Source organism: Mytilus galloprovincialis, chromosome 3 (assembly GCF_965363235.1).
Source record: "Mytilus galloprovincialis chromosome 3, xbMytGall1.hap1.1, whole genome shotgun sequence".
Taxonomy (NCBI): Eukaryota; Metazoa; Mollusca; class Bivalvia; order Mytilida; family Mytilidae; genus Mytilus; species Mytilus galloprovincialis.
Window position 1 is genome coordinate 91,899,366 of NC_134840.1, and position 22,778 is coordinate 91,922,143.

The following is a 22,778-nucleotide window of genomic DNA, read 5'->3' on the forward strand; positions in this document are numbered from 1 at the left end:
GAATATTTGTATAAAAAACACATAAAATAATCAAACAAAATCTCTAATTTGTCTAAAAATTATAAAATCTCAAATTTCTACTCCTTAGATTTTTCTTAAAAAACGTATGTTGGTGGTACATGGATTTTTGTTTTAATGATGTCAAATAATCATAGTTCATATCGAGCAAAAGTTGTATGAAAAATTATACCAAATTCCGTGGCATAGCCCATTTACGGATCCTTGAATGACTGGCCTTAAATACTTTGCATCTAGCTAAATAATTATAAAATTTCACCATTTCATAAGTTGGAAGAATTTTAAAATGATCATAAATGCTTACATATTAATAAGAAAAAATGTAAACTAAAACTATCAAGACTACTTATGTCTCGGTGAATGGTAAAACCTAAATAAACAGTATAAACCGGCAGAGATACACTAAACAATTTTCTATGTTTGTTGAAATACTTTGTTGGTCTTGTGCTTGGCTGCCTTGAATGCATAAAAGTTGTGTGTTTGATGGCCAATAAGAACAAACCACTGAAAGACTCAGTTCAGAACTGTACATAACAAATACATTTCCTGCATTTAATCTCGAGCAAACAACGTGTAGGAAATTTAGAAGTAAGGGCATGTTTGATAGCTTGAGGCCCCTCATGGGGGGGGGGGGGGGTCCTAGTAATCACATAATCACCATTTTTTTGCCAATATAATCACATAATCATTAAATATTTGCTTATCTTTAGTAATCAAATAATCATAAACTAAAAATACAGTCCTAGGTAATCAAATAATCATGAAATATTTGGCTTAATAATCAAATAATCATTAAAAAACGGCCAAGTAATCACATAATCAAAAACCCCATGAGGGCCCTCTAGCTTCAATGGCTCTCAGTGCCGACATTTGCATAGTGAGCTAGCACCTTTAAAATTTAAATGTGTTTGCCATTCTAGTATAATACAGATGCTCATCTTTTTAATGTATCGGTTTTCTTGTATGCATTTTATATTTGCATGCCTTCTTACCTCGTGATCACCCTTCAATGATCTTTAATTGGTCAATCAAGTAAAAGCACATGTGGCTTCAAAAGTATGACAGAAAACATATAAAGAGTGGTATTGGAGGTGTTGTAACACAATTGGTTTACCAATTCAATATGTCTGTGCCTCCACACGCAAGATATATGTTTTAGAAGATTTTAGATTACATCTCATCTGTTCATTTACTAATCATTGCTAATTTTGTCCTATTTTTTATTGTGAAATTTTGACTTGAGTGTGGATTCAAATCATGGAGAGTGATGCATGTATAGTGAGAGACGCCTTCCTGGTAGATCTAACAAGTCTCCCTGTTTTGAGTAAATCATTAGAAAATGTTCAATTTATGTTGTTCTGTCCTTATCTCAGATACTATAAGCAATTGGGCCACCATATTTGTTGAATGGCAAGCTTGTAAGGCGTACATGTCTGGCTGAAAGGGTTCATATGACTTGACCTCATTTTCATGGTTCATTGAACAATGAAAAGCTTTTCAAATTTGTTGGTTTATCAGACACTGTCTTCAAGCAATATGTCAACTATATTTGTTGTTTGAAACGATTGTAATTTGTACATGTCTGTATGGTATGGTATATATGACCTTAACCTCATTTTCATGGTTCATTGATCACTGTTAAGATTTTATGATTTGATCAGTTTCTCAGGTACTGTTAGAAGTAAGACTACTATATTTGGTATATGGAATGATTGTAAGGAGTACATGTCTGTACTGTCTGGCATTTTTCAACTCACAGTGAGTCTGACCTCATTGGAGTTGATCATTGATAATGTTGTTGTAGTAAAACCATCATATTATATAATTTCTATAAGTATAACAGTCAAGGCATTTCAGCATATGCACTTTTATTTTTTTCAATATAAAAAAATAATCTGCTCTTGGTATTAAGAATTTGTCCATATTTGAAGAATTTCGAGTTGAAGCAACGAAAGCACCATTTTGTCAAGCTCTGGTATTGCTTTGGTGTCTATGAATTTTATATAATCCACATCCTTTTCCATCAAATAAAGTTTACAAGTGTTTTATCTCCTTTTAAAGGCAAATAATATATATATAACCTAGAATAATTTCAAGTTTAGGTGGACTCTTGTTCAAAAGTATTATTTTCTTATTATTTTGAGAAGCCTGAACTTCTACATAAGTTTTATTGATTTTTGCACTATCCCACTTTAAGGTCACATCACCCTCTTTTTGTTTTGATCAAAAACTAAAGAAAATAGAGGGAAACTAAATAAATGATCACCAATACAAGATCAACAAAACAGACATTTTTGTCATGAATTCTGTTCTTGTCTACAATGTTGGAGAGTGTCCTTTGTTGAATATGCACATAGACCAAGGTGAGCCACATCAGCTCTTTATAGCCTCTAGTTATAAAAGGAAACTGGAAAAATCTCAATTTCCTTTTGGTGCAGACCTATTGCCAGAATTATAAGAGCTTACCTGGCTGTACATCAAGGTAAATCTTTGGTAAATAGGTGCAAAATCATGAACTCTAGGAATAACTAGGTTCAGCAGTTTAATACAGTTCAAACAAAATCTGAATTTTAATAGTGTTAACTGTATTACAGAAAGGACTCCTATGAAAACTACCCTCGCTATGGGTGAGTGGATGATATAAAATTCATAGCCATATAAAAAGGAATAGGCATAAAAAAAAAGTGAAACTAAAAAAAGTTATTGTCTATATTTTATTCACTCTGCAAATTGTTATGTACATTACATGACAAGTAGCTGCTGTAGTAAACATTGCACTATAACCGAAAGTAGTAATTGGATTGATTTGAAAAATAGTCGGGAACTAAAAAACACATATTTAATTCATTTTTATAGCCAGTCTACTCTTGTATAAAGAAACTATTCTTTACTAAATTTACTTAATGTAGGAATTTGAATTATCAACAAGACAAAAACTAACATTATTTTAAATTTCAATTTTCATTTTTTTTCATTTTTTTTTATACAATTTTTAGATAAAAGGTTAGAAATACAAATTACATGATATCAAAATCATATGTAACATGTGGACATTTGGAAAATTCAATAAAAGCTATCAGGCACTTTTGATTCGTCATTTCTAATTATATAGTCATTAAAATCCATATTACATAAACAGTATCAATTTTACTGCATATAATGCACATTCGGACGATTACATCTCTTCAGTGATGGCCGAGGCCAAACTTTGAAAATCCAAAAAAACTATCGGTAATACACCATTAACTAACTGATTAAACAAAAGAGATTTAAAGGTAAAGCCAAACCAGAATATAACTATCTTTAAGCTTAATAAAATTGTTTTAAAGAGAATCTTGCAACTTCGTGAACTTTCTTACACATCTGCATGAGTCTATTGGAAAGTTGTCTCTTAATAAAAACTTAAAATGAGTAAATTTTGTCCTCATACAAGAATTGAATTTTGATAAGTTTGATTTATTTCAAAAAATTAAAATATTTAAATTGTTAATTATTTTTTTTAAAACCACAGGACGAAATTGAAAAAAAAACATGAAAAAAATCCAAAACAAACATATCACACTCTTGTCTAATGTTTAATACACTGAAGGCTTAAGCATCTGAGTACATAATGTTTGAGTGAAATAAATTTAATGTTCTGAGTTTAATATTCAATATAAAGCTACAGACATTAAAAAGTGAGTGTTATATAAGTTACAACCTTAATACTACATGTATATAAAGTTAAATGACTAAGAAAACATAAATTCAAACAATTTTAAGTCAATAAAAGTGCTATACACCTTCACTGAAATTTTGTTAGTGCAACTTCTCCATTATTTTATAATGATTTGATATCAAATACTGTAAATTCAGAAATTATTGTGTGCATTTATTATTGCGATATTTAAAGCAAGGCAATGGGTAAGATTATTAATTGCAATTTCAGGAAAATCTGCATTAAGATATATGTATCTTATTATTGCCATACTCACAGAGTCGCATTTTTTCACAATAATAAAATTTGCCAATAATTTCTGAATTTACTGTGAGCTTATTAAAAGGTGTGCAGTTGTTGTTTCCCTTTTCAAAAAGAAGGGAAAAAAATAAACATAAAAAATTACTAATTATATCCCAAATCCTGAATTTTAGTGCCTTGTTTAAAATATAAGACGCAATTAAAAAATTAAACATTTATTATATTATTATATCAAATATGCATAAAATATATAACATGAATGAAAAATTTGCACCAAGAATATATACAGATGTTTATTGGCAGCTCAAATTCAGGGCAATCAAAATATTTCTGATAAGTCCATAATAAAATTTATGAAATGTACAACTTCTCACAAAAATTCAACGCATAAAAAGGAAAAAAAATCCTATTGAATTGAGCTGCCAACATTTAGCAATGATAATAAAATAGGTACACCAATTGTTTATTGAAAACTCATTGTAAAATAAAAAAGATGTATAATGCTGATGTCTAAATAATTTATACAAAAACTAATCAAGAGTTGCTAAGAAATTTCTTGGATCTTTCAAAGATCATTTAAACCGGTGCCACTGAATAAGCAGGTGAAATTTGATTTTGATGTTCCTTACATTGTGCAGTTACTAATACATTTCCACTCAAACTAATCTATGTTAAAACAACTAAAGTAAACAATTAATAAAAAGCAAAACAAACAAGAAAACAACTGTAAAAATTACCAACCCTAATTTTCTATTATGCATAAAATTCATAGTTTTATATTTTGATTTGAAAAAAATTATTTCACAGAACACAAATAATTAAAAAAAAAAAAAAAACACCACCTTTTTCCTTATTGGCTTAAAAGCTATCCAACAAAAAAAATTCTATGCCAGCCCTGGCCTTTATTGAGGCATGGAGGGCAATTAGTTTAATGTACTAGTAAATGGGTCTGACAACTTACAGAAAAGAGCAATGATTTACAGAAAAGGAAAAAAAAAGAACCCAAAAAGAATAGAAGAGGAAATCATTTTTTTTTGTATTTTCAAAGTTGCTAGTAAATTGAATCCTTATGTAGTAATTTGCTGATATGAAATTACATCTAAAATGTATCCTGCTTCAAAAAACATTTTGATAACATGGGATGATTCAAAATAGAAAAAAAGGTGTTACAGAATACATAAAAGAAAAACCTCATGAAAAACTAGAATATAACTAACAAATCAAATCAGGTTAGAAAAGAATAGATATGGATTTCTTATCTTTGATTTTATGGTCATTAAAATATTAATACAAAACTTACATATGAATTACAACAACAAATATATTTATGGCACTCAAAAATTATTTACATAGTGAAAAAAATTATGGCACTACATTATGCATTTTCTTTTTTCCTTGTGATTCATATTAAAACAATTACATCTTTTATTCTATTGCCATCTTTTACTTTACTGCTGTTAAATATAAATTTACACTCAATTTTACAGTATCGAAATTTTGGAACTACATGCATTGCTTATATGAAGAGCATTATCAAGGTGTACAAAAAAAAACCTTTTCTTGTGATATAACTAAATGCTCTGTCATTATCAAATGACCTTCATACATTAAAAAAGACTGATTTAAAAACTCTCTTAAATATAACAAATATATACCTCAAATAGTAACTTTTCATTCTCATATCATTCAAATATATTGGGAAATAAAATGATATATGTTTATACTAAAATATTTGTACTACAATGATAACATGCATGCAAACGTCAGGTTATTTTTGTCTTCAGATTTAATCAGACACGAAATAATATAATGTTATATAAGTGATATGTTAGAATATAATATAATGATCTATGTATCTAAATTTATGCTTTCATATCTTCAAAAGTATTGTAAGCTTGCAGTTTATAAAATTACAGTTCAGATGACTTTCACTTTTTTTTTGCTTTCATACATTTTCAATTATTACAGAAAACAGTTATTACTTTCTCTCATTTGTAGTATGAAATGTTCAAATTTGATTCAAAAATATAAAACATACTCTTAGCAAGTACTAATATAAGAAAACTCCCGCTTCAATAAAATGCGGAATTTATAAGCTCTTACTCTCAAAACATTTCTAACAATGTTAAATACAGATCCCCCTTTTTTTTTCTTTTTCTTGGCAAATATCATTCTCCAATAAAAACTTTTCACAGATATTCTCACAAACTAAATACTTAACAATGATTGACTATTTTCTTGAAAAGAGCAAATAATAGCAACAAAATGTTTCCATTAAATTGTAGTTGTAAAAGAGCCTTTCCTGTTCAATCAAGAGAACCACACAAAAGCTAAAGATAAGCAAGGAGGTTAAAACCTCCTTGAGATAAGTGTTTACCGGTACCCAAAAGAAATAAACTTTTAAATAAAAAGCGGTCAAAGAAATTTTTAATAGCCAAACCCATCAAGGGTCAAGTGAATATGAAAGAAAATTTACCAAAACTTGCCTCCATCACAATTTTTACAAGTACTGAATTTGTTGATGAATATATGAAGGAATGGACAAAAAGCTTCTTTTCATATTTTTTGTTTTAATAAATTAAAAAATCAAATCCAGACCAATTGATCTGGACCACTCTGACCTCAAGGTATATCCCCATAACCCCCTTCCCAAAGTTTTAAAATTTGATTGTCCTGTAAAGCATATAAAAACTACCCTCCTGAAATCTTTTTCATTTAAATCAAATACATCCCAAAGTAAGATGTGGCCTTCTCAATGCCACCTGGACTGTTACCTTTTATAGCCAGATGACCAGGATTATTAACAAAGACCTTGACCTTATCTGTGGTCTCCAAATAAAAATTTCCGAAAACAAAAGAGTTCCATGTTGTATCTCCAGTATTAGGGCACAAAGTGGAATACCCTTCCAAAAACTTTTCTCCAATGTTGTATTCCTTCCTGTATTTTAAAACCAAATGACGAATAACACTTTCTGCTGGTGTGACATTTGTTGAATTATCCTTCTTGAATTCAAATACCAGATTGCTGTAGATGTGGTAGTACCCTGCTCTCTTGACCTGGTAATATCCATCAGTGTTGTCATACACAACTTCTTTTAAAAATGTATCTGGATCAGGATTGCTTGGTGGAAAGTCCCATTTTATCAAGTACAAATTAGGAAGTACTGTAAATAGATACAGAAATAAAATAAATACCATGTTTTGATTCATTTAGACCCCATTTACATTTGAAGAAAATTGAACTGATCTTTATTTGGATGGATCTTTAAAAGATGAGTGTTTGTTTACACTTGCATAAGCAAGATCAAATGAGATCAATCTTATTTAACATAGCGCAGTTACACTGCAAAATAAAAAGAACAGGTCTGACCTGAATATTATACATTTAGTTATAAATAAGTCAAAAACAAAGAAATAGAATTTATCCATGCAGAAGAATGATAACTAGAGGCTCTCAAGAGCCTGTGTCGCTCACCTGTTAATGTGTTTACTGATGTCGGCCATCTTTGTTGGTAGGCGGGGTCATTAGACACTCTTTTTAAAAATTGATACCCTAGTATTATGATTGTGGCCAAGTTTGGTTAAATTTGGCCAAGTAGTTTTAGAAAAGATTTTTATACAAGTTACAAAAATGAGGAAAAGTTGTTTAATATTGACTCTAAAGGGCAATAACTCCTTAGGGGGTCCTCTAACAATTTAGATCATGCTGACTTATTTGTAGATCTTACTTTGCTGTTTACAGTTTATCTCTATCTATAATAGTATTCAAGATAATAACCAAAAACTGCAAAATTTTCTTAAAATAACCAATTTAAGGGCAGCAACCCAACAACAGGTTGTCCGATTCAACTGAAAATTTGTGAGGGGATATATCTTATTCTGATGGACATTAAAATCTTGAAAGATTTGCCCTAAATGTCTTGGTTTCAAAGATATAAAGCAAAAACTGCATTTTACCACTATGTTCTAATTTTAGCCATGTCGGCCATTTTGTTTGGTAGGCTGGGTCATCGGACACATTTTTTAAACTATAAACCACAATGATAATTGTCGCCAAGTTTGATTAAATTTGGCAAAGTAGTTTTAGAGAAGAAGATTTTTAGAAAAGTTACAAAAAATGATGAAAAGTTGTTAAAAATTGACTATATGGGGCAATAACTCCTTAAGGGGTCGACTGGCAATTTTGGTCATGTTGACTTATTTGTAGGTCTTACTCTGCTGAACATTATTGCTGTTTACAGTTTATCTCTATCTATAATAGTATTCAAGATAATAACCAAAAACTGCAAAATTTCCTTAAAATAACCATTTCAGGGGCAGCAACCCAACAACAGGTTATCCGATTCGTCTGAAAATTTCAGGGCAGATAGATCTTCACCTGATAAACAATTTTACCCCATGTCAGATTTGCTCTAAATGCTTTGGTTTTTGAGTTATAAGCCAAAAACTGCATTTTACCCCTATGTTCTATTTTTAGCCATGGTGGCCATCTTGGTTGGTTTGACGGGTCACGCCACACATTTTTTAAACTAGATATCCCAAGGATGATTGTGGCCAAGTTTGGTAGAATTTGGCCCAGTAGTTTCAGAGGAGAAGATTTTTGTAAAAGTTTACAGACGACGGACGACGGATGCAGGACGACGGACGACGGACGCCAAGTGATGAGAAAAGCTCACTTGACCTTTCAGGTCAGGTGAGCTAAAAAATGGCAGAATCTATACATTGGTTTTAAACATGTGTGTTTTGCAGCCGAACATGCACAGATTTATTTTCATAACTAAATATTATATTCACTGGAAGAAAGCTCAATTGTGATCCATCTAAGCATTTAAACTTGAAGAAAGAACAATCTTTTTAAATCCACCTTTAGATGTGGACTTTTTAAGTCCAATTAAAGATTGATCTTTCCTGTTTACAATAGATAAAAGATAGTCTTTTTAACTAGTGTAAGAAAAAAACTAAACATTTACTTTTCATTACAAATTTTATTAATTTCCTTTAGTAGTTGTTACTTTATCATATGGATGTAGTGTTGTAGATTATTTTATTGTATCAGAAAATTTATTATCAAAAGTATGTTTTTTTAAAGTCCATAACTTATTGGGCGATCTCTCTGATCATTGTCAAATTTCTGCGTTATTGAACATACATTGTAAAATAAAAGGAGATACGTGTCAAACTCAGATGTCTCTTAAAAGTTGTAAATGGAATGAGAACTCTACTGAATTATTTCAGGAAGCACTATCTTCAGGCAGTATGCAACAAAATTTTTTAAATTTTAATAAAACTGAATACCATTCTGATATAAATAACATGATTAAAGATGTTAATACTATATTCTATGAAGCTGCAAATTTATCACTAAAACAAAAGCCTACTAAAAAATCAACAAGCAAGTTAAAACAAAATGTAAAGAAAAAACCTAATTGGTTAGATGCTTCATTATCTAAATTAAAAAATAACTTAAATGATAAAGAAAAATTATTACAAAAATATCCTTTTGATCCAGTAATACGGTCATCTTTTTTCAGTCTATTAAAACATTACAGAAAAACAAGGAAGAAAAAAATAAGGGATTTTCGACAAGATTTAATAGATAAATTAGATAATTTAAAAGACAATAATCCAAGTCAATATTGGGCACTGCTTCACGAGTTATCAGATACAAATAGGGAGAATACCACATCTGATGTGTCAACAGATGCTTGGTTTTCTTATTTTAAAAATTTAAATGAAAAAGACACTAATGCATCATGTGATTATTTAAAAGATAAGCTAAAAGACATGGAAAGAGAAAAAATATTTACTGAACTTGATAATTTGATTTCAAAAGCAGAAATAGAAAAGGCGATTAGTACACTAAAAAATAAAAAAGCCAGTGGTTTTGACTCAATTTTAAATGAAATGTTAAAGTCCAGTCAAATATATTTAGTTTCTTGTTTTCAAAAATTGTTTAATAGTATCTTAAACTCAGGAAATTTTCCAAAAATTTGGGCAAAAGGATATATAGTTCCTTTATTTAAAAGTGGTTCAAAAGATGATCCTTCAAATTATAGAGGAATTACCATTGGAAGTTGTTTAGGCAAGTTATTTGTGAAAATTTTAAATATTCGTTTAGAGAAATTTTAGGCAAGTAGAAATATTATTAAACCGGAACAAATTGGTTTCTGTAAAGGCAAGCACACCAGTGATCATCACTTAGTTTTGAGAACTCTTATAGAAAAGTATACTCAACAAGGTAATAAAAAATTCTTTACATGCTTTGTTGACCTACGAAGAGCCTTTGATACTGTTAATCATGATGGACTTTTTTATAAACTGAGAAATATTGGAGTCAGTGATTTATTTTATAACACTCTAAAAGATATGTATAACTAGAGGCTCTAAAGAGCCTGTGTCGCTCACCTTGGTCTATGTGCATATTAAACAAAGGACACAAATGGATTCATGACAAAATTGTATTTTGGTGATGGTGATGTGTTTGAAGTTCTTACTTTACTGAACGTTCTTGCTTCTTACAATTATATCTATAATGAACCTTGCCCATTAGTAACAGAGAAAAATATTTGGTAAAAATTTACATAAATTTACCGAATTAATGAAAATTGTTAAAAATTGACTATAAAGGGCAATAACTCCTTAAGGGGTCAATTGACCATTTAGGTCATGTTGACTTATTTGTAGATCTTACTTTGCTGAACATTATTGCTGTTTACAGTTTATCTCTATCTATAATAGTATTCAAGATAATAACCAAAAACGGCAAAATTTCTTTAAAAATTACCAATTGGAGGGCAGCAAGCCAACAACCGATTGTCCAATTCATCTGAAAATTTCAGGGCAGATAGATATTGACCTGATAAACATTTTTATCCCATGTCAAATTTCCTCAAAATGCTTTGGTTTTTGAGTTATAAGCCAAAAACTGCATTTTACCCCTATGTTCTATTTTTGGCCGTGGCAGCCATCTTGGTTGGTTGACAGGGTCACGCCACACATTTTTTAAACTAGATACCCCAAAGATGATTGTGGCCAAGTCTGGATTAATTTGGCTCAGTAGTTTCAGAGGAGAAGATTTTTGTAGAAGATTACTTAGATTTATGAAAAATGGTTAAAAATTGACTATATAGGGCAATAACTCCTAAAGGGGTCAACTGACCATTTCGGTCATGTTGACTTATTTGTAAATCTAACTTTGCTGAACATTATTACTGTTTACAGTTTATCTCTATCTATAATAATATTCAAGATAATAACCAAAAACAGCAAAATTTCCTCAAAATTACCAATTCAGGGGCAGCAACCCAACAACAGGTTAACCGATTCATCTGAAAATTTCAGGGCAGATAGATCTTGACCTGATAAACATTTTTACCCCATGTCAGATTTCCTCTAAATGCTTTGGTTTTTGAGTTATAAGCCAAAAACTGCATTTTACCCCTATGTTCTATTTTTAGCCGTGGCGGCCATCTTGGTTGGATGACCGGGTCACGCCACACATTTTTTAAACAAGATACCCCAATAATGATTGTGGCCAAGTTTGGTTTGATTTGGCCCAGCAGTTTCAGAGGAGAAGATTTTTGTAAAAGCTAACGCCGGACGACGCCGGACGTCAAGTGATGAGAAAAGCTCACTTGGCCCTTTGGGCCAGGTGAGCTAATAATACTGAACTTTGTGTAAAGGTAAACAAATATTCTATGACTGAAAACTTTACATCTAACATAGGAGTCAAACAAGGGGATAATTTAAGCCCCACTTTATTTAAAATTTTTATAAATGATATTCTTGACTCTTTTGATGAGACATGTAAACCTGCTATTTTAAATTCCTATCACCTTAATTGCTTATTGTATGCAGATGACTTAGTATTGATGTCAGAAACAGCTGATGGTCTACAGAGGTGTATTGATAAACTATATAATTATTGTGATAAATGGGGGCTCCAAATAAATATAAAGAAAACTAAATCAGTAGTATTTAATAAAACAGGAAAACTAGATGAAAACATATTTAATATTAATAATACACCTATTGAAAGGGCTAGGGGCTATAAATATTTAGGAATTTATGTGAGCGCAAGTGGAAGCTTTACAGAGGCTAAAGATGATTTATATAAAAGGGGACTGAAAGCTTTATTTAAATATAAAAAAAGTTTTACCTTATATAAACCTAAAATTAACACACTTTCACATATATTTGATCATACTGTGAAACCTGTGTTGTTATATGGGAGTGAAATATGGGGATCTTCAGTAATAAATAAACTAAATAAAAATGAACATAATATTTTTAAACTATGCAAGGACATGAAACAAGAAAGTATTCATGTCAAATTCTGTAAATTTTCTTTGGGTTTAGGTAAAAAATCTACAAATATAGCTGTATTGGGTGAAATGGGAAGATTTCCCTTATTTCTTGAAGTAATTTTAAATATGTTTAGATATTATAAATATATATTAAAGTCTGATGATATCCTTCTCTCTGAAGCCCTGAATGTCTCTAGATCACTAGTAAATAGTTAAAACAAAAATAGTTGTTATAGTTGTATTGCTATTCTTATGAAATATCTTGATATAGATCTTAAACTTATTAAAAATTCAAAGATGGATTTAAAATCACTAATTTACCGGAAATTAAAACAGAAATATTCTTGTATTTGGAAATCTGAACTTTACAATGATAGACAAAATAAACAGCATGGAAATAAACTAAGAACTTACAGATTATTTAAAGAAAATATTTATATGGAAAAATACTTATTAATTTTACATGAGGATGAAAGGCGACTGCTCACTAAGTTTAGAGTCAGTGCACATAAATTAGAAATTGAAAGAGGCAGATATGTGGGGCTTCGAGTGGAGGATAGAATATGTAAATTATGTAACACTGAAGTTGAAGATAAAATTCATTTTCTTCTTCAGTGCCCTGTTTTAGAAAATAAAAGATCTGAATATATAAATTACTTAAATAAGGTTAACAAAAATTTTAAAAGCCTCCCAAATAAATCAAAATTAATATGGTTAATGTCATCTGAGGATAATGTTATAATTAAAAAAGTAAGTTTATTATTGTGTACTTTATTCAAAGAGAGAAAATCAATTCTAGATACAGTTTAGTCACCGGTAGTTTGTCCATCTATATTATATTGTAATACTATATATATATATATATATTCATCTTTTTTGCAGAAATTATTTGGGTGAAAAAGACTTGACTTTGTTTAATTGTTAAATAATCAATGTAATCAATATGTAATCACTTGTATGAAATTGAACCTAATTGTACTGCTCAAATAATTGGGCGTCATAATTGACAATAAAAAACTTTGTATTGTATTGTATGGTACAAGAATCATTCCAAAAAATCAATTGGTGTTGGCCCCAGGTGACTTTTAAAATGTATATATCATTGAAAAAGCCCCAAATTATCTCCATTTGCTGCAAAAATGCCATTTTTTGGCATTAAAATTAGAAAATCTTTTTTAACTCATCGGTGATCTATATTTTTTATTGTTGTTTACAAATAAGCTTAACATAAAATAAATATTTCTCCTATTAGTTCAACAGAAAAAAGTGACATCGAAGGCAGATTGTGAGCGTAAATGAACGGTGACCCCATTTAATGATTTTTTTATTTCATTTTTCTATTAAGAATAAGATAAAGTTTATTTATAGAAAATTGTAGCGAAAAAAATTAAATGATTTAGACCCACAGGCCCCCTTACGATATTTTAAAAATGTGCATCGTACATACCATTTCCCTGTGCCTGGCTAACACTTCTAATCTGACCATATCCCTTTGGGTGTTCTGCTGTTGTAGAATTCAGACACAATTGGAACAGAGGCTCTGCAATGGAAATATGTAATTATATGCATAGGTAAAAGAAATTAAAAACAAAAATGTTAGCAAACAAATAAACCAAAACAAACATTCACACAAATTTATAATGAATAATCTACATATTAACATTGTTAGTTGCTCATTGCAAAAGGAAAATATTTTAGAATAAGAACAAGTTAACAATATGCCGTTTCATAAATTACAAAGGGTTACTTTATGATGCTTAATATGTTTCAATAAAAGTTTAGATGCAGAAAACATTAATTGTTGGTATTCATCTATTAGATATGTACTTCAATCACTTGATATACAAAATTTAGATACAAAGCTCAATAAATTAATTAAATTTGTAAAATGTAAACTTTGTAATAGTTTTAAAACATTTTGGTTGGTCAAAAGATCTGAGACCTTATCACAAGGTAATAGTAAATTAGAAAATTATTTCAACCTCAAGACTGACTATGTAAAGGAGGCTTATTTATCAATTAAAGATTTTAGTATAAGAAGAGCTATATGTAAAATGAGAATAAGTGCTCATGATCTTAGAATTGAGAAAGATAGATATAGTAAAAAATACACAGAGAGAACTCAACATCTATATCATCACTGCTTATCACATGGATCAAATTCTATTGAAGATGAGACCCATTTTACAGTAATATAATGAACAGAGGAAATTATTATTTGATAAAGTTATCACTTTTTGTACTAATTTTAAAGAACTACCTAATGATAAGAAATATTTCTGGCTGTTAAAAAAACAGTTGTTTATGACATTTACCTCACAGCAATATGAGTTAAAATGTTTATATTTTTATATTTCCCTAATCATGCTAAATGTAACATAAAAAGTTTAGTTATAAATTCTTTAAAGCATGAAAATCAATTGGCTTGCCTTCTCAGAAATGTATCCATCTACCTTTTTGTCAATTACAAAGCACTCAGTTAAAACTTTATTAATTGCATGTCCAGCCTTTGTTTTCTCTGCTGATTAGTTTAAGAGTCAGAAAAAGCAATGACTAAAGATGATGGAAAAGTACCAAAATCAAGGACCAGGTATCAGACAGACAAGGATCCAACATTAATTTACCGAGATATGAAAACATAAATTTGGAATGTGTCCATGTGACACAGATGATGCCCCCACTTGCATATTATGTAAAGTTATAAAGGGACATAACTGAAGAATGGTAAAAGTGTCACTATCCAAATTTGTACTTATACTGAGTTTTGTGGTATGGTAATAACAATTGTGTGTAAGTTTCATAACATTTGGTTGAGGCAAACTGAAGTTAGAGAACGTAGACGAAAAATATTCAGCAAGTTTTCCATTTGTAAAGGGGCACAACTCTAGAACAATAAAAGTAACACCCCCTAAATTCAAACTTGATCTGATTTTGAGGTAATAAGCATTGTGTATAAGCTTTATGACATTTGGTTAGGGCTATCATAAATAAGAGAACGGAAACAAAAAATTCAGCAATTTTTCCATTTGTCAAGGAGCATAACTTTAGAACAGTTAAAGTGACACCACTAAAATTCAAACTTGATCTATGTTTTGTGGTAATAAGCAATGTGTATTTGTTTCTTAACATTTGGTTGAGGCAATCTTAAGTTAGAGAACGGAAACCAACTTTGGGAAATACGTACAGAAGGGCATACATACAGACAAGACAATGATAAAATTCAATGCCACCCTACGCCACGGCGGGGGCATAAAAATGTATTAACTTACTTTCCCTGTATTCTTCATTTAATGTCTTTTCCACTTTCTGAAAAATATTTAAGAAATTGTTTTATATAAAAGGGAACTAATTAAAGAGTTATAATTGATCATTAGATATCTACTTGTACCTATAAACATTTTTGTACAGCTGTAACCATTTGTCTGTTAGCCGATTTCTTGTAACTTCAATTTTAATTGTATTCTATACAAAAATATGTCAGGAATCAAAAACATCTCAATTAATTTTTTTTAGAGTTATTTAAGTTTGACCTAAGCTGTATTTCTAATAACATTTTATTTTCTACCTCTTATAAAAATTCTTAAATTTTTGTATAAATTCTTATAAATTTTAAGTACAAGACATACATCATATATCAGTAATGTACTGTATATCAGGAAATTTTCAGGCCAGCTTTTGTATATGATCTGCTCAAGAAAATGATGAAGTTAAAGAAGTAGGTTCAGTAAGACCCCTTTTTGGCCCCAACATATAGCAGTTTTACAAAATTGTGAAAATGTAATCTTTTAGCTATTTACTGGAAAGTAGAATGCTTCTGCTACATAAATATGGGCTGTTTTTGACAATACAATGCACATATATTGGGTACTAGCATCATTAAGCCATGCTAAATTACTGAAATCTTCACAATTTTAGCATTTAGTTAAATTTTAGATGGTTACCTTCTTAATGAAAGTGGTCACATTCGTGTTCCTTCATGATATTGAAATGTAAGTTGTTTTTGATGATAATACATAACATATATAAAGGTTGAGGATGAACACAGATGCAGCCATTTTCATTTTTGACAAAAACCATCTGAAAAGTGACGTTTTTTGGCATATTTGATAGATTTTTTATATTTAAGCTTGAATCAGAGCGTTTTTAATGACTAACTCAGTTAAAATGTTTTACATAAACTAATTGAATCAATTGAAATAGGCACTTTTAAAAGTGTTTAAAAAGTGTTCAAAATCTTTCGTTAGATGAACCTGAAATTTGAGGCCAAAATCGGCCCTTACCGGACCTACTCCTTTATGCCATTTGAAAGCAATGCGATGAATGATCATGAATACTACTATATCACTGCTTTTGTTTATCAATTATTTTAATCTGCAAACATTGGACACATAATAAAAATAACATTTCCTATATTTTCCTTAAAACAAATTTTAACTTAATTATTAATACCTTTTTCAGCCTATCCTTCATGTAACTTTCTTTTTCGGCACAACACTTGCCTGAATCTGCATTAGGAAAGTACTTTCTTATATCAGCTGCAGATGCCTGTACATATTCGCATTTCATGCAATACATTTCTAATGCAGGATCAAAATCAACAATCTCTGTCTGTGCAAAATTCAACCATGCAAGGGTTACAGCAAATATGACCAGTATCAAAACAATGTCAACTACAACACAAGCAGAAAACACTCTATTCTCTTTTACAGCAGCCAACCCATCATCAAATAGGTTCTTAGGTCCGCCTTCTTTAGGAGTTTGATTGCCATCTGTTGGTTGCGGACCCTCTGGCTGTGGTAAAAATGTTACTTCTTCGCCTGCCGCATCATTAGGTTGAAAAGCTGCTGATGGTCCTGGATTGTTATCACCTTCTGGCATTCTGAAGTTGGGAACTTAAAACATCCAAAGTCTAAAATTAAAATTAACATTTGTAGATTGTATAGATCATGATTGCTTATTCATTTCTCGTGTTTTGAACCCCCCAAAAATCGTCCTAAATCTCTTTAAACCTTTTTTACTCATTAATTTACATTAAATGTGGAAACAGTTGAAAAATCTTTCAAATCATCAAATCATTAAGATTCATCAATACATTGTAGGTGAATTTAAAATCTTGAGGAAAATACAGTGCTGAGTGGGGTTATAAAATTAATATTACTATGCTGATGTAAATCTTTTACACTCATTTTATGAGACTTGTTTTGAATGTGGAGGAAATGAAATTAATCTCACTAGCTATGGATTTAAGTGCATTTCACTGGCCAGACAACAGTATAAATGGATTAAATGCAGATGTAAAACAATAAACATATTTACACTTTAGGCATTCAGCTGCGTTTTTTGTCTCAGGATAACCTTAGATCTGCTCAGAATACCAGTAACCTTCTGACGTCAAGCAACAATAACTTTAATTGTTACGTTAAACATTTTGAATTGTGAGGTCAAAGTTTACATGAACCTGTGTGATTTTAAGTATTATGTACCTTCTTATCTTCCTGTCAAGGAGTGGACTCATTTTTGAGTGAATATACTCCAGCGTGAGTGAACAGCTAAAGTATGTACAGTTAAAATCAGTGTTGTAATTTAGATGTGGGTTTGCGTTTCTTACAAATGTTGATGATGTTACATTTTTGTGGGTGGAATGCCATTTGCCAATCGTTTTCCAATTTTTATACGACCGCAAATTTTGAAAAAATTTTCGTCGTATATTGCTATCACGTTGGTGTCGTCGTCTGCGTCGTCGTCGTCCGAATACTTTTAGTTTTCGCACTCTGACTTTAGTAAAAGTGAATAGAAATCTATGAAATTTTAACACAAGGTATATGACCATAAAAGGAAGGTTGGTATTGATTTTGGGAGTTTTGGTCCCAACATTTTAGGAATTAGGGGCCAAAAAGGGCCCAAATAAGCATGTTCTTGGTTTTCGCACTATAACTTTAGTTTAAGTTAATAGAAATCTATGAAATTTTGACACAAGGTTTATGACCACAAAAGAAAGGTTGGGATTGATTTTGGGAGTTTTGGTTTCAACAGTTTAGGAATTAGGGGCCAAAAAAGGGCCCAAATAAGCATTATTCTTGGTTTTCGCACAATAACTTTGGTTTAAGTAAATAGAAATCAATGAAATTTAAACACAATGTTTATGACCACAAAAGGAAGGTTGGTATTGATTTTGGGAGTTTAGGTCCCAACAGTTTAGGAATTAGGGGCCAAAAAGGGACCCAAATTCTTGGTTTTCGCACCATAACGTTAGTATAAGTAAATAGAAATCTATGAAATTTAAACACAAGGTTTATGACCATAAAAGGAAGGTTGGTATTGATTTTGGGAGTTTTGGAGGAAAAAGGGGCCCAAAGGGTCCAAAATTAAACTTTGTTTGATTTCATCAAAATTGAATAATTGGGGTTCTTTGATATGCCGAATCTAACTGTGTATGTAGATTCTTAACTTTTAGTCATGTTTTCAAATTGGTCTACATTAAGGTCCAAAGGGTCCAAAATTAAACTTAGTTTGATTTTGACAAAAAATGAATCGGTTGGGTTCTTTGATATGTTGAATCTAAAAATGTACTTAGATTCTTGATTATTGGCCCAGTTTTCAAGTTGGTCCAAATCTGGGTCCAAAATTAAACTTTATTTGATTTCATCAAAAATTGAATAAATGGGGTACGTTGATATGCCAAATCTAACTGTGTATGTAGATTCTTCATTTTTGGTCCCGTTTTCAAATTGGCCTACATTAAGGTCCAAAGGGTCCATAATTAAACTAAGTTTGATTTTAACAAAAATTAAATTCTTGGGCCTCTTTGATATGCTGAATCTAAACATGTACTTAGATTTTTGATTATGGGCCCAGTTTTCAAGTTGGTCCAAATCAGGATCTAAAATTATTATATTAAGTATTGTGCAATAGCAAGTCTTTTCAATTGCACAGTATTGTGCAATGGCAAGAAATATCTAATTTCACAATATTGTGAAATAGCTAATTTTTTTTTTAATTAGAGTTATCTTTCTTTGTCTAGAATAGTAAGCAAGAAATATCTTATTGCAAGAATTTTTTTTAATTGGAGTTATCTTTCTTTGTCCAGAATCAACTTAAATCTTTGTTATATACAATATACAATGTATATTCACTTTCTACTACCAACTGATAAATTTAAATGATCTTTAGCATTCAGTGATAACAAGCAGTTTTTTTACATCTTAATATTTATGATGTATTTAAATGAGTAGTTATTGTTGCAAACTCCCATTAGAATATTTTAATTGAGACTAGTTTTGGAATAAGGGAAAGGGGGATGTGATTAAAAAATTGGGTTCAATTTTTCTCATTTGAAATTTCATAAATAAAAAGAAAATTTCTTCAAACATTTTTTTGAGAGGATTAATATTCAACAGCATAGTGAATTGCTCTAAGAGAAAACAAAAATTTTAAGTTCATTAGAACACATTCATTCTGAGTCAGAAACCTATGCTGTGTCAACTATTTAATCACAATCCAAATTTAGAGCTGAATCCAGCTTGAATGTTGTGTCCATACTTGCCCCAACCGTTCAGGGTTCAACCTCTGCGGTCGTATAAAGCTACGCCCTGCGGAGCATCTGGTTCTAGTTTATCTGGGTCGTCTTGCAGCCTGGTGGCATCGCAGGTGGATCTAATAGGATGGTACAACAGGCATTCAGCAGCAAAAAGTTTCACACTAGAGTAAACAGATTCTAGGAGGTCGTTTATGAAGACAAGAAAGGGCAGGGGTTCCATTACTGTACCCTGTGGTACACCAGAAACTACCTCTGCTTTGTCTGACATTGTTCCCTCCACAAGGATATGTTGTTTCCTCTTGTTCAGGAAGCTCTCCATCCATTTGAGAGTAGAGTCACTGACTCCTTAGAATTGGAGGCTGGCTTATGCTTGTGTGGCCAAAGGCTAAGACAAAGCCTAATAATATTGCATCAACTTGTTGGCTATCTGATAGTCCGTTTGCCAGTTCATGAATTGTGGCATCAGCTGTGTCTCACAAGATCATTTGGTGCGAAATCCATTTTGGGCTGGTGTTAAAATGCCACTGTATTCTTTTAGTTTTTAAGAAGCTTGGAACACCTGAGGTCTGATGACAATGGGTGCCATTTGTCAACAGGGACTAGGTTCCTTATCTGGCTTTGTGTTAGTATCCTCCACTGTGAAAACTGTTTCAAATTGGTTGTTGAGCATATTGGCTTTTATTTTCGGGTCGCTGTGGATCAATCCATCAGTGTTTCTTAGTGGAGCCACACATGAGGCTTCCTGTTTCCCACTTTTTGCTAAGGACCAAAACTTTTTGGGGTTCTGCATCACTTGAAGGCTAATGATGTCTTTAACATAATTGCTGTGATGGCAGATTGACATTCTGCTTTCAAATGTTTATACCTGTGAATGTCTTTTGTGCTCTTTATGGCATTTGCTTTTTTAAAAGCGTTATCCTTGTGTCAAGCAAGAAGGGGTGTTTCTATGTTCATCCATGGATTTGTGTGTCGCAAATGAGTGAATTTATGTTGGATGTGTTTGTCCATCAGGGTTAGAACTTTTTCCCGGAATGAAGTCCAACAAGAGTCCATGTAATGAATTAATTTGCTGTGAGACAAAGTCAGATACAAATAGGGTGATATCTGATTTCAGCGATGGAAGTTTGGCGTTATCCCATAAGTAGATTTTCCTTTTGGCAGGCTTAGCACTTGTGGTTTAGCTAGTGTATCCATAAGCACTGAATCATGATAGCCAACTCCTTGGATAGTCTTGCACTTATTTAACAGAAAAGGATGGCTGGTGAAAAAGAGATCAAGAATATTTTAACCTCTAGTAAGGGTCTTGACCATCTATTCTAACATGCGCGTAGCTAGGTTTACATCAAAATGCCTGGGCGTACACTTGAATTGTTAAAAAAAAATATTTTCATCTAATTATAAGTAAAAGAATTGGTTAACAGTACATCAACCTTATAGGTCTTTCTTCAATGGCTTGAATTTTCGAATAAAAATGACAAAATTGGTGTCATATTTATATATTTTACTTTCTGTCAAAGTCTAAATCTACCGTGAATTATGATACTCACTTTCCTTTTGTTTTAAAGCAATCTTATGTACTTTAACTCGAAATGTGGTTTGCATTTGTTTTTGATTATTACTGTGTAGATGTAGGTTCAGTATGTGGGTAAAGTTTTAAGATATCAATAACTTTGTCAAACCTTCGTATGATTTTACGATAGCTGGACAAAAACTGTTTATGGTTAAAAGAGTTACCAGGGCATCATGACAAAATTATATATGATGCATTTTTCCGTAATTAATGGATTTTTAAAACGAATTTCTTGAAGTATTTACATTCTGAAGTTAAAATTTGGTACATATAAATTTCTTTGTAAAACTTTGGTCGAAGTTAATGAAACTTTCTTAGAGGAAAACACGTATGTTGCAAGAATAAATTTCCATCCTGGTATCTATGATGTCCAGTTAATTTAAATGATTTTATAAACCTCCATATTTTGTCATGAAACTTGTGCAGAAATTTAATGAAAACTATAGATGATAGTTCAGGCAACGATATAACAACAACTATTCAGCCATTACATTTTATATAAAAGTTCGTATTTCCGCCCAAGGCGACGTCACTGACAATGGACATGTACAATAGTTGGAACGTTATGTTCCCGCAATAATCTCAACATACTGGGGCCGCGAAATAGTAAAAATTATCACAATTTTCTAAAAAATCTCAATATACTGGGGCCGCGAAATAGTAAAAATTATCACAATTTTCTAAAAAATCTCAATTGTCCATTGATAAATCGTTTCATTGATAAATAACTGTCCATCAATAAATAATATCACTTTGAAATTGTCTCTCGCGTTGTGTTTTTCTTTGCAATACTGAGCAAATCATATAAAAACGGAAATTACATTTAGTGATTAAATTCAATTCAAGTCTCTCATGAAATAAAATAAAATTCAACTTTGCACTAAACGTGTAATTGTTTATGTTCATCGATTACATCACTGGTGAATCCACTTCTGTATCGTCTCTCGGGCTTTTAGGCTAGCTTTTCGTTTCGGTCTGTCTTCCATATGTTCCTGCTCATCAGTTGGAACGTTAGAATTGTTTGTCATCGTTTGTGTTACTTCCAACAGATATAATTTGGCGATCGGTCTTGTAGTTTCTCCCGTGCTGGTCCTTATTCGTGCTGATCTTACAAGTCCATCATTACCTCTCGCAACTTCGGTTACGATCCCAATTTTCCAGTTTATCCTCGGACATTCGTTGTGAATTTGTACGATGTCTCCTGTATTTATTATTTGTTCATTTTTTCCGATTGTCCTATGAAATTCACGTAAAGACGTAAGGTATTCGGATTTCCATCTTTTCCAGAAATGCTGAATCAATTGGGTTTGTTTGTGTACACTTTTATTAAGATCTTTATGTCCCATGTAATTCGAGTCTAAGATATTATCAACTTCTGATTGCGGGTAC

The 22,778-nt window shown here is 31.1% G+C and overlaps 1 protein-coding gene across 1 annotated transcript in view; it reads right to left on the reverse strand.

Annotated features, from left to right (window-relative positions):
* Window positions 1-2,714: 2,714 nt before the first annotated feature.
* The window catches only part of LOC143069381 (uncharacterized), a 30,930-nt gene continuing 10,866 nt past the window's right edge, over window positions 2,715-22,778 (reverse strand). The window contains exons 2-5 of the mRNA XM_076243981.1: window positions 16,732-17,191; window positions 15,552-15,588; window positions 13,730-13,822; window positions 2,715-7,140 (exon numbers count right to left, since the gene is read on the reverse strand). Of these exons, the coding sequence (XP_076100096.1) occupies window positions 6,692-7,140; window positions 13,730-13,822; window positions 15,552-15,588; window positions 16,732-17,160 (1,008 nt within the window). The 5' untranslated portion in view covers window positions 17,161-17,191 and the 3' untranslated portion in view covers window positions 2,715-6,691. The remainder of the gene's footprint in view (window positions 7,141-13,729; window positions 13,823-15,551; window positions 15,589-16,731; window positions 17,192-22,778) is intronic.